The 13,332-nt window shown below is 44.3% G+C and overlaps 2 protein-coding genes across 2 annotated transcripts in view; both read right to left on the reverse strand.

The window, feature by feature from the left end:
* The window catches only part of LOC139170589 (E3 ISG15--protein ligase HERC5-like), a 43,316-nt gene extending 35,726 nt beyond the window's left edge, over window positions 1–7,590 (reverse strand). The window contains exons 1-5 of the mRNA XM_070758016.1: window positions 6,692–7,590; window positions 4,404–4,524; window positions 1,761–1,837; window positions 724–945; window positions 181–272 (exon numbers count right to left, since the gene is read on the reverse strand). Of these exons, the coding sequence (XP_070614117.1) occupies window positions 181–272; window positions 724–945; window positions 1,761–1,837; window positions 4,404–4,524; window positions 6,692–7,052 (873 nt within the window). The 5' untranslated portion in view covers window positions 7,053–7,590. The remainder of the gene's footprint in view (window positions 1–180; window positions 273–723; window positions 946–1,760; window positions 1,838–4,403; window positions 4,525–6,691) is intronic.
* A 3,276-nt stretch (window positions 7,591–10,866) lies between these two features.
* The window catches only part of LOC139170590 (probable E3 ubiquitin-protein ligase HERC6), a 28,730-nt gene continuing 26,264 nt past the window's right edge, over window positions 10,867–13,332 (reverse strand). The window contains exon 17 of the mRNA XM_070758017.1: window positions 10,867–11,719. Coding sequence (XP_070614118.1) covers window positions 11,490–11,719 — 230 coding nt within the window. The 3' untranslated portion in view covers window positions 10,867–11,489. The remainder of the gene's footprint in view (window positions 11,720–13,332) is intronic.

The raw sequence follows: 13,332 nt of genomic DNA on the forward strand, positions 1-13,332 counted from the left end.
CCAGTAGGCGAGTGAGGAAAAATTTCTGCCATTGGTTCGGGCAAACTGGACCGAAGTAGCAGCAACCTACCACTGGCTGGCACCTGTCTCACTAGTTCTGCGATAAACCTCTAAAGGTGAATCTGAGAGGAAGATATTGTACAAGAGATGAGAAGTTTTTAAAAAATAGTAAACATAGACCTTTGAGAGAACTGCAGTGTGCTCGCCACCACATGAAACAAAAACTGTCCTCTTACGCTCCAATGCCTTCACATTTTCAGGAATGTATCTGTCTGAAAAGTAAAAAGGAAAATTAAGTATAACCACTTCCACTTCTTCAAAATGTAGTAGTACGCTTGGCTGTAGAATGCTATAGTAGAATGCTTGGCTGCATAGCTAGAGGCATAACAAGCAGGAAGAGGGAGATTGTGATGTAAGATAGATAGATAGATAGATAGATAGATAGATAGATAGATAGATATATAGAATGATAGATAGAAAGATAGATATATATAATGATAGATAGATAGATACTGTAGATAGATAAAGATAGATAGATAGATAGGAAGATAGACAGACAGACAGACAGACAGACAGACAGACAAATAAAACTAGTTTGGTGAAGAAATGTAAGAAAACAGCCAAGCTCAGAGACCAATGAGTTTAGATGACTTCATTTTCTAGGATTACAAACGAGCGTATCTCCAAAGCCTCCTTCACCCCATTTCCAGAATTTGTCCTCACCTTCTGTGTCTCCAAGGCCAAGTTGTCCAAACATATTCTTTCCCCAAGAGTAAACAGTCCCAAACTTAGAGACGGCCATACTGTGAGCTGATCCAGCGGCAATGTTGATCAAAGGGATCCCTTGCAGTGCTCGTACCAGCTGTGGCTTCTTAATGTGACTCACCGCCTTTCCCATGCCAAGTTGGCCATGTTCATTCTCACCCCAGGCAAAGAGTTCTCCTCCTGAGTACGAAAGAAAGCCCTTAATACGGAACCTTCTATATTTTATCTATGTACAGTCATACCTCGTCTTACGAACCTAATTGGTTCCTGGGGGAGGTTCGCAAGACGAAAAGTTCGTAAGACGAAACATTGTTTCCCATAGGAAACAATGTAAAATCAATTAATCCGTGCAACGAAAAAAACCCGCAAAAAAACACCCCCGCCCGGCTGTCACCTTTTGAAACAGCCGGGGGGCTTCTCAGCGTCCTCCTGAACCCGAACGCCAAACCCGAACTTCCGGCTGTTTCAAAAAGTGACAGCCGGGCGGCGGGGCTTCTCGGTGGCGGGTTCGTAAGAAGGAAAAAGTTCGTAAGAAGAGGCAAAAATTTTCTGAACCCCGTGTTCGTATCTCAGGTTGTTTGTAAGATGAGGGGTTCGTATCATGAGGTATCACTGTATTTTTAACCTGTTTTGCCTTGAAAGTTCAAAATGGTACACATGGAATCAGGGTGAAATGCTACTGGTTTGCTGGCGCTTGTCAGTCGTAAGAGAGCCGGTTACGACAGGAGCATGAGGCTCTGCCCATCCACAGAGGGTAAAATAACTCAAACGGCGGCGTCCAGGCAAGTGGGCGGAGCCTCGCCCTCCCTTCGCGACGGGCTCTGACGATTGACACGCACGAGCAAACCAGGAGCGTTTCACACCTGCGTGGAATCTGTTTCCTTGGTTTTATCCATACAATAATTGCTTGTAAGCTGCGTCTATCAGCCGAGACCTTCCAACCGAAGTAGAAGGCAAATAAGGGTTGTTAAAAGAAGCGCACAACCTGTCAATACCTTTTGAAAGAGCCATGGAATGATGGTCGCCACATGCAATCTGAACAATGTGTTTGTTTCCTAATTCATTCAGTGGTCTGCAAAAAAAAATAGAAAAAGAGGAACATGCTATTCGGTTATCAATATCTATTAAGAAGTAGAAACATTGAAACCAGAGATGGGATTCACATAATTTTCCTACTGGTTTGTCCAAAATGTGAGTGTGTGTCTTCCGCTCACCCGCGCGGACTTCTCCGGGTCCTGTTGGCTAAGCAGTGCCGGTTGGCGGGCCCGCAGGGGAGGGCCTTCTCTGTGGCAGCCCCAGCTCTTTGGAACCAACTATCCCCCAGAGGTCTGTACTGCCTCCATCCTCCTGGCTTTCGGGAAAGCCTTGAAAATCTGGTCTGGGGGCTGTGAGAGGTGACTTCCTCTAACCCTGGCTGAATATGTTTTGATTGGTATGTGTGATATAGTACGATTGCAGGGATTATATTTAGAGTTTTATATTGTTATTATTGTTGTTATTATTATTATTATTTATTAGATTTGTATGCCGCCCCTCTACATAGACTCGGGGCGGCTCACAACAATATTAGCGTTGTATACTGATTTTATATTGTTATAGTTTTATTGTTGTGAGCCATCTTAAGTCCTTTGGGATTAGGTGGCATACAAGTCAGATAGATGATAGATAGATAGATAGATAGATAGATAGATAGATAGATAGATATGATAGATAGATAGAGAGAGAGAGAGATGATAGATAGATGATAGATGGATGAGATAGATAGATAAGATAGATAGATAGATAAGATAGATAGATAGATATGATAGATAAATAGATAGATAGATAGAGAGAGAGAGATGATAGATAGATAGATAGATAGATAGATGGATGATAGATAGATAGATAGATAAGATAGATAGATAAGATAGATAGATTGATATGATAGATAAATAGATAGATAGATAGATAGAGAGATGATAGATAGATAGATGATAGATAGATAGATAAGATAGATAGATAGGTAGAGAGAGAGAGAGAGAGAGAGATGATAGACAGACAGACAGACAGACAGACAGACAGACAGACAGACAGACAGACAGTCAGTATTCTGCTTGCGGGCCTCCGGTAAATTCAAATTCCTGGAAAATCACTACTTACCGTAGTAATAAAACTCACTCTTTAATTCAATCAAGTAGGATACATAAATTGCAATGCAGAGTTTAAGTAGCACCTGAAGCAGAATTATATCTCATTAAGAAACTAGCCTCTACTCTGAGTCTGGGAAGCAACCCAGAACTCAATCCTTATCACACTCCTATATAACTCCCTTCTCATTAATCAAAACTAGGCAGAAGCTCACCGAATACTTTTGCTAACACAGGGACCCAGCATAGAATGTATTGGGAGACAGAGACCATGATTTTTAGGATTTCTTTTCAGGCACGCCACAGTTCCTCGGCTCTTCCATGTAACAAACATTGAAAGTCCACGCCCCCATTTCCCACAATCCTTTCTTTATATAGCCTGGAAGTGGCATCACACCTCAAAGAGCTAAGGCTGTGAATTAATACTTTCTACTCTGGATCTCCTCTCGCCTTATGAATCCCTCGTCATACGAACTTTTCGAGATCCGAACCCGGGGTTTAAGATTTTGTTTGCCTCTTCTTCCGAACTATTTTCACCTTACGAACCCGCCACCGCCGCGGGGATGCCCCGCCTCCACACTTCCGTTGCCAGCTGAAGAGCCCGTTTCCACGCTGGTGGGATTCCCCTGAGGCTCTCCTCCATGGGAAGCCCCACTTCCAGATTTTGCGATGCTGCAGGGGAATCCCAGCAGGGGAATCCCACCAGTGCAAAAACAGGCGCTTCAGCTGGCAACGGAAGTCCGGAGGTGGGGTTTCCCAGCGAGGGAAGCCTCAGCGAAATCACACCATCGCAAAAACACAGAAGTCCGGAGGTGGGGTTTCCCATGGAGGGAAGCCTCAGGAGTGGGTTAATCCACGTATTTTCCACTAATATGTCTTCCCCACTGTCTGACAGAGACCAATCTCTCATGGTCACCTCAGCCCCTTCCGGATCTGCCCAGTCACTGACTGACTCATTCTTGCTCCCGGCTTCCTCTGGCAGCCCCCCTGGCCCAAGGTACCCTGAGGGGCCTGGTTCATCCTCTTCAGAATCAGGCATGACCTGAGGTGGACACAGATCCCTCACAAAAGACAGACAGAATAAACAAACAAACAGAGAACCTCCATAGACATTCTTGATACTATCAAATTTATTTTTAAAAGCGTCTGTTTCTTCGCATAGAATTCATGCAATCAGCAAACTGAATTGCGATAATTCTTCCACGCATGAGCCTTGTTCATCCAGATTTATTAAAAAAAAAACCCAACTACTATACCAATCACATAAGGAGAGATAAGGAGATAAGGAGGAACTTCCTGACGGTCAGAGCGATCAACCAATGGAACAACCTCCCAGCGGACGTTGTGAACTCCAACACTCTGGACATTTTTAAGAGAAGATTGAACTGCCACTTGACTGGTGTGCTATAGGGTTCCTGCTTGGGCAGGGGGTTGAACTCGATGGCCTCCATGGTCCCTTTCAACTCTAACAATACATAAATAAAATAAAATATATAATAAGAAAATTCCTACCTTACTTTTGGGGTTTCAGTTGTAATATTACACTTCGAAACTTTTCCATTTGACCAGAGAATAAGCAGGCGAGATGCTTCACAATCCAGTGAATGTATCTTATCTTTTACGCTGATGCTCCCTGCAAGACCAAACAAGAGAATGTCCACCATGATTTTCACCAACGATCCTGGTGTGCGGTACTAAGCTACACTAAGAATTCTGCTGGACTGAGTCACTGTGAAGTGGGAGTTAGACAGGAGCAGAGGCAACCACATTCCAGATTACCAACGGGACCATCTTCTGCCTCATGTATCCCAATAACTGGTCAGGTCCCACAGGGTTGACTTTCTCCAGGTCCCGTTGGCCAGGCAATGTCTTCTAGCAGAGCTTAGGGCAGTGATGGTGAACCTATGGCATGGGTGCCACAGGTGGCACGCAGAGCCATTTCTGCTGGCATGCGAGTTGTTGCCCTAACTCATCTCCAACATGCATGTGTGTGCCGGCCAGCTGATTTTTGGCTCAAACAGAGGTTCTGGGAGGGCGTTTTTGGCTTCCAGAGAGCCTGGGGGGGATGGGGGGGCATTGTTATCCTCTCCAGGCTTCCTGGAGGGTAGTGATTTCTGACAGTCTCAAAATGGGTGAGCAGTGCGGTCGGGTGGTAGGAAAAGCAAGTAGGATGCTTGGCTGCATAGCTAGAGGTATAACAAGCAGGAAGAGGGAGATTGTGATCCCGCTATATAGAATGCTGGTGAGACCCCATTTGGAATAATACTGTGTTTAGTTCTGGAGACCTCACTTACAAAAAGATATTGACAAAATTGAACGGGTCCAAAGACGGGCTACAAGAATGGTGGAAAGTCTTAAAGATAAAACGTATCAGGAAAGACTTCATGGACTCAATCTGTATAGTCTGGAGCACAGAAGGGAAAGCGGGGACATGATCGAAACATTTAAATATGTGAAAGAGTGAAATAAGGTTCAGGAAGGAAGTGTTTTCAATAGGAAAGTGAACACAAGAACAAGGGGGATAGTATAAGGGCAGACTAGATGCATCAGGAGGTCTTTTTTTGCCCTCAGTCTTCTATGTTTCTGTTTCAAAACATGAGCCAACTAGGCCCATCAAAAGTTGGGAAACTGGGCGATTCCAGACTCCAGGGGGCTTCCGGGTAGTGTTCCCTCTAATTTTTTTTTGGGGTGGGCGGAAAAGTATAGTGTCTGAGCGGCAGTCCCTTTGGGACTGGGCGGCACAGAAAAAACAAACAAACAAACAAACAAACAAATAAATACTGTGTGTCTATAACAGTGAGCTCATAATAGGGCAACTCTATCAATATCAAAATGCCCCTTAAATAGTTGAGCTAGTTTCAAACTAGATTTTGATTTTCTTTCTCTCTTCCTTACTCCCATTCTTTTTCTTTCTCTTTTCCTTCCTCTCTTTTTTCTATCTGTTTCTCTCTCTTCCTCTCTTCCTCTCTCTCTCCTTCCCTCTCACTCTTTCCCTCTCGGCTTCTGGGCAGGTTTGGAAAACTCTGAGTTGAGGATGATTTTTAAGTGAGCGATTGCTCACTGCTCAGCTTAGAGGGAACAATGCTTCCGGGGGTGGGGGGGAGCTGTTTTCGCCCTCCCCAGGCATTGAATTATGGGTGTGGGTACTCGCACAGGTGCGATAGTGTGTGTGTGCACACTCTTTTGGCACCCAAGGAAAAAAAGGTTCGCCCTCATTGGCCTAGGGGAAGAGCCTTCTCTGTGGCAGCCCTGGCCGGGAGATCCATACCGCCCTCACCCTCCTGGCCTTTTGCAAGACTCTGGAGACCCTTCTTTGCTGGCAGGCATGGGGGGCTGTGAGTGGTAAGAAATAACTCCAGCCAATGTCACCAATGGCCAAATCCAGTTGGATGAATGTGGATAACTGTGTTTCTAGGAAAAATGGGGGTTTAGAATTTTTAGAACCTTTTAATATTAGATTTTTCACACGCTTTGTATTTTGTATTTATTTTGTTGTAAGTTGCCGAGTCAGTTGAGAAGGGCGGCACATAGAAATCTAATTAAACAAATAAACCTGGAATTAAGGAGAAACTTCCTCAAGGTGAGGGCAATTAACCAGTGGAACTGCCTGCCTTCAGATAATCCTAGGCACTCCAGTCATTTATCTCAATTAGTACAGGTGCTCTTGCTTCAACAGGGGGCTGGACTAAAAGACCTCCAAGGTCCCTTCCAGCTTATTCTACATAAGGGGGGGGGGGGGGGGGAGAGAGCGCGGTTTGCTGCCATCTGGCGGCCGTCCGGGTTTGCTTCAAGTTACTCACTGCGACTTTCCACGAGCGGCTGATGCGGTTCGTCTTGAGCCCAGCCGAAAAGCAGCAGGGTTCTCGGGCTGTGCGCCATCGCTAAGTAACCCTGCTTGCAGCTGATGCAGCAAATGGCTTCAGGATCCTCTTTGAAGATGCTGCGGTGGTACCCGGCTGTGGGGAACAAGAGCAACGCGGGTCTGAGGAGCGGCGGGGAGGGGACCGCGGCGGAATCCAACCGGTCGTTCTCTTGGGGTCGCTCCTCGCGCGTCTTTTGGGTAACTTCATCCCCGGGTCTCCTCCGATTGCGGGGCGCAGAAACCGATCCTGCCGGGGAGCCAGCGGCTCTGCCGGGGCGTCTCTTCCGTGCGCGCGGCATGAGGGGAAGGGTCCTTGCCTCCGATCGCGCCGAAGGGGGGGGAAAAACCGGGCAAGTCCTGAGGGAAAAAACGAGCAAGTCCTGAGGGAAAACGGGCAGGTTCTGAGGAAAAACGAGCAAGTCCTAAGAAAAAACGGGCAGGTCCTGAGGAAAAATTGACAAATTCTGAGGAAAAACGGGCAAGTCCTGAGGAAAAATTGGCAAATTCTGAGGAAAAACGGGCAAGTCCTGAGGAAAAATTGGCAAATTCTGAGGAAAAACGGGCAAGTCTTGAGGAAAAACGAGCAAGCTCTGAGGAAAAAAAAGTTCTCCAGAAGAGGACGCGCGTTTTTCTGTCTTCTCCGGGCTGCTTTTTAGGGCGGCTGGACTTTGCAATCCGCAAGAGAAGGCGGGCCTCTTCGTGAGGAAATCGAAACCGCGGCGTGCGCCGGGCAGGAGAAATCAGAAGGACAGAGGCGGCAGCAGGAGAAGGGTTGGTAGGGAGCCTCTTCTTGGAAGCGTTGGATCCGTCGCGGAGATGCTGTGGCGCTTTTTGTACAAGAGGACGCAACCGCGGCTCCTTCGGCTTTCGCCCCCTCCAGAGTTTCGGTTTCGTTTCATGATTTGCGAGCGCACACGAAATGAAAAGTGCCTTTTTTTTTCAGTAGGCAACTGGGTTTTTCTTATCTCCCCCACCAGACCCAAAAAGCTTCTTCAGCTCTGATAGGATGGTGGGAAATGGAGGGCGGGATTTATGGAATGGAATAGAAGGTTTATTTGTGTGCCAAGTGTTTGTCAAGCGCCACCATCCAAGTGCTTCAGAGCAGGGGTCTCCAACGTTGGCAACTTTAAGACTTGTGGACTTCAACTCCCAGTATTCCTGGGAATTCCTGGGCTGAAGAATTCTGGGAGTTGAAGTCCACAAGTCTTAAACTTGCCAACGTTGGAGAGCCCTGCTTCAGAGACCCTCTAAAAAGGATGGAAATGATCAGCTATCTGCAAGGAATGTATAAATCCTTCTGTTCCCATTAACCAGTCAGAGCAGAAGACGCTTCTTGGATGAGAAGCGAAAGGTCTTCAAAGAAAAAAAAATTAAAAAGTCCAGTTGCATCCTGAAAAAACTTATGTATAGATGTACTGTGGTACCTCTACTTGCGAACTTAATTCGTTCCGTGACCAGGTTCTTAAGTAGAAAGGTTTGTAAGAAGAAGCCATTTTCCCCATAGGAATCAATGTAAAAGCAAATAATGCATGCGACAAAACCACAGGGAGGGTGGAGGCCCTGCTTCCTCCCAGGAAATTCCCAGAGAGGCCCCACGGAGGCTTCTCCCCACCTTTTCCGGCCCTGTTTCCTCCCAGGAGATTCCTAGAGAGGCCCCATAGAGGCTTATCCCTGCCTTTTCTGGTTAGTTTTGGAGGCTCGGGTTTGTAAGTGGAAAATGGTTCTTGAGAAGAGGCCAAAAATTTTTGAACACCCGGCTCTTATCTAGAAAGGTTTGTAAGTAGAGGCATTCTTAGGTAGAGGTACCTATGTATGTATGTATGTATGTATGTATGTACATATTTATTTATTTATTTATTTATTTGATTTGTATGCCCTCCCTCTTCGAAGACTTGGGGCGGCTTACAGCATATAGAAACATAGAAACATGGAAGATTGATGGCAGAAAAAGACCTCCTGGTCCATCTAGTCTGCCCTTATACTATTTCTTGTATTTTATCTTAGGGTGGATATATGTTTATCCCAGGCATGTTTAAATTCAGTTATATATAATATAAAATAATAAATACAAAGATAAATCTAATTAATTAAAATGACATAATCTAAAATCCCAATATATTAAAAATTAATCATACAAATTCAGATCCTTTGGGACAGGGGAGGGTTCTACTTTTTCTATTGCAAGGGGATGCATGCATAATAGTGCATGCGCAGGAGCAAATTCTTTTGCCAAAATCTTGTGCACATGCGCGTCCCCTCCTGAGATTTTGCTTCCAGTGCACGCGCAGACACCCGCGCATGGCAGAAACGTGGAGTTCAATTTTTTCTATGGGTACGATGGCATCCACCATACTGGAGGGAACCTGTTACTGGTTATGCTAATTCCTTTTAAGATGGACCAGAGTGAAGCTTTTGCCCAAGGCTTCACTCCCTATTTACATATGTAACAGTCCTTCTCTAGTTTTGTCATAAAATAGTACAGTGGTACCTCTACCTAAGAACGCCTCTACTTACGAACATTTCTAGATAAGAACTGGGTGTTCAAGACTTTTTTTGCCTCTTCTCAAGAATCATTTTCCACTTACAAACCCGAACCTCTGAAAATGTAACTGGAAAAGGCAGGGAGAAGACTCCGTGGGGCCTCTCTAGGGAACTCCTGGGAGGAAACAGGGCCGGAAAAGGTGGGGAGAAGCCTCCGTGGGGCCTCTCTAGGAATCTCCTGGGAGGAAACCTGGCCGGAAAAGGTGGGGAGAAGCCTCCGTGGGGCCTCTCTAGGGATCTCCTGGGAGGAAACAGGACCGGAAAAGCGTGGAGAAGCCTCCATGGTGCCTCTCTAGGAATCTCCTGGGAGGAAACAGGGCCTCCACCCTCCTTGTGGTTTCCCCAATCACACACATTATTTGCTTTTACATTGATTCCTATGGGAAAAATAGCTTCTTCTTACAAACCTTTCTACTTAAGAACCTGGTCATGGAACGAATTAAGTTCGTGAGTAGAGGTACCACTGTACTGATATCCATAGCAATAAGCACAAGCTGAGAAACTGACCATTGACCATACTTCGCATGAGAAGGAAAGGTACCTCTGCAAAATATGTTATTTTGGGTTTAATCCCACCACCACCATTTTAAAGATATGTCTTTTGAAGTTGTAGAAATGGGACCGTTTGCCAAGGCATCCATAATTCTTCAAGTAAAATTATTGTGTGAATTGCTTGTAGAAACACAACATGTACAATGGTAGCTGTTTTTATTTTTCTTTTCAAAGAATCAGGAAATGTGGTGGTTTCGTCACCAGGAACAGTTTGGGGCAACCCCATGTGAATGGCAGACTTGCAATGACCCATAGTATTGGAGATTTGGAACTTAAGAAATGTGTTGTGATTGCAGAATCTGAAATGAAATGGGTGCAGGTGAGTGGTTGAGTAGTGTGCCTTCTCTTGCACATCTGAAAGTGCACTTATTATATGCTGCTTTACAATACTTTACATCCCTCTCTAAGCAATTTATAGTCAGTATATTGCCCCCAACAATCTGGGTCCTCATTTTACCCAAGGACGGAAGGCTGAGTCAACCTTGAACCTGGTGAGATTTGAACTGTCAAATTGCAGACAGCCGGCAGAAGTAGCTAGCATTCCAACCACTGCGCCACCATGGCTCGTACCCAATTCCTTGTTTGATCTTGACGGACTGTCAGTCAGGCCAAAAAAATCAGAAACAACACACAGAGCTGATCAGAATGGTATGTTTATTGCTGCTCACCTATAGACAAGTATCTCACCACCAACTCAAAATTAGCCAGTTTTGGGCGGCAAATCCAGGTTTGGCTAGAGGAAACATTAGACGAATACAAAAGAAGCCTGAAATTTTTTTTTGTTAGGTACAGCTCGTGAGAATTTTGATAAAAACCAATTCTACTTAATCTTCCACAGCAATGAGAATAGTGCTCGCAGAATATTGGAAAAAATGAAAATATGCCCATTGAGTGAGATATAATTGAAAAAAATAAGAGCCAAAAAATTAAAAATATAGATGAGCTAGAGTATAGTAACTGTTGGAATAGGTTCTATGATTGGATGAAAAAAAGGGAAAAAAAGCAAATACAGACAGTTAATAAATGTTAGAAAATTTGGAGAGCTAATGTTTATTTATTTATTTATTTTGTCCAATACAAATTGAAAGTTAAAGAGAATAAAAACATGTAGCAGTAAATATCAGGGAAAGGATAGAAAAAAATGGATGAAAAAAAGGAAAAAAAGGCAAATACAGAGAGTTAATAAATGTTAGAGAATTTTGAGAGCTAATGTTTATTTATTTATTTATTTAGTCAGTCCAATAGAAATTGAAAGTTAAAGAGAATAAAAACATGTAGCAGTAAATATCAGGGAAAGGATAGAAAAAAATGGATGAAAAAAGGAAAAGGCAAATACAGAGAGTTAATAAATGTTAGAAAATTTGGAGAGCTAATGTTTATTTATTTATTTATTTAGTCCAATACAAACTGAAAGTTAAAGAGAATAAAAACATATAGTAGTAAATATTAGGGAAAGGATAGAAGAAAAGATATGAGAATAGAATACGTCAATGAAGAGTAGAGAAAAGGATGTATGAATGGGAGAAGAGATATATAAACTATAGGAGATATGTAAATCTGACATTTTATATATAGATACATAAAATACGTCAGAGGATCAGTGCTAAGGTCCAAAGAAGGCAACAGCTTCCAAGGTGTCATCTTCAAATTCCTGTTTCATATTGGGTTGGAATCTTGCCGAAGCCACGATTGTTGTTGATGGCTTGAAACAGCTTCTCCTCCAGTTTTTGCTTTGTTGAGTAAACTGGCAGCAATAAAAGATGCGAACAGACCCAGGCCTCGGGGATCAGGTCCTCGGAGGGCCCGTCACGCGGAGAAATCTTGCAACATGTCATTCCTGTCACGGGGATCCTGTCATTTCCTGTCACAAACACTAGAAGAATGGGAAATCGTCAGTTAAAACACAGAATATTAGGGGGAGCATAGATCTAAGAACTCAGGATAATATAAATGAATTTTTTTTTTGTCAAGTACGTATTGGTGATATACAGTGATCCCTCCATTATCGCGAGGGTTCCGTTCCAGGACCCCTCGCGATAATTGATTTTTCGTGATGTAGGGTTCCGGAAGTAAAAACACCATCTGCGCATGCGCGATCTTTTTTTTTTTTTTAAATGGCCGCGCATGCGCAGATGGTGGAGGTGGCGAGCGACGAAAGTGCGGAAGCCGACAGATTGCTTTGGATGTCGGCTGCTCCCGCCCCCCTAGCACCCGCTCGCCCGCCCTTCGCCGCTCGCCCGCCCTTCGCCCGGCCACCCGCCGTTCGCTTGCTGCTCGCCCGGCCACCCGGGTTCGGGGGGGTGCTAGGAAGCCCCCCATGCCGGCGGCGACCTTTTAAAACAGCCGCGCGGCTTCCCAACTGAGTCCCGAAGCCAAACGCGGAAGTTCGCCTTTGACGTTTGGCTTCAGGACTCAGTTGGGAAGCCGCACGGCTGTTTTAAAAGGTCGCCGCCGGCATCGGGGGCTTCCTAGCAGCCCCCCAAACCCGGGTTGGGGGTCCGGGGGGGTGCTGGCAAGCCCCCCAGGCCGGCGGCGACCTTTTAAAACAGCCGCGCGGCTTCCCAACTGAGTCCCGAAGCCAAACCCGGAAGTGGTTTTTTTTAAATTAATATTTTTTTTAAAATCGCGATATAGCGTTTCGCGAAGATCGAGATCGCGAAACTCGAGGGATCACTGTATATAAATATATAATATTTTATTTATTTATTTTATTAATTGGATTTATATGCTGCCCTTCTCCTAAGGATACTAGTAAAAAAGAAACATCATCATTCCTATCACCCTTTTCCTCCCACTTAGGACTCTAGGACTGTCACTTGTTGCTTGTATCCTAAGATTTTTATTAATATTGATTGTTTCTTCATTGCTTATTTGACCCCTATGACAATCATTAAGTGTTGTACCACATGATTCTTGACAAATGTCTCTTTTTCTTTTATGTACACTGAGAGCATCTGCACCAAAGACAAATTCCTTGTGCGTCCAATCACACTTGGCCAACAAAGAATTCTATTCCTATTCTATTCTATTCTATTCTAACACCAAATATTAGGCGAAGCAAGAACATGGGATTTATTTGGCTCAGAGTAATATTGCTTCCAAAACGATTGAACAAAACATCTGTGGCCCTACTGGGACCAATTGGTGATGGCTCCCAATCCAGCCCTATATTACAAGCAGTCCTCAACGTACGACCACAGATGAGCCCAAAATTTATGTTGTTAAGTGAGAAATTTGTTAAATGAGTTTTGCCCCATTTTACGACTTCCCTTACCACATTTATAAGGGAATTTCTGAAGTAATTAAATTACCGTATGGTTCGGAGTATAACACGCACCTTAGTTTTTGGGGTGGAAAATAGGGAAACGAATCTGCTTACCAGGTATTCATTTGGCTAGCATCCTTATCCAGCACATTATTTTATCCCCTGATTAGGGCTTTTAAAAAAAACTTTATTCAGAGAGAGTAACAAAGAAAGAGCTTGCA

Source organism: Erythrolamprus reginae, chromosome 7 (assembly GCF_031021105.1).
Source record: "Erythrolamprus reginae isolate rEryReg1 chromosome 7, rEryReg1.hap1, whole genome shotgun sequence".
Lineage (NCBI taxonomy): Eukaryota > Metazoa > Chordata > Lepidosauria > Squamata > Dipsadidae > Erythrolamprus > Erythrolamprus reginae.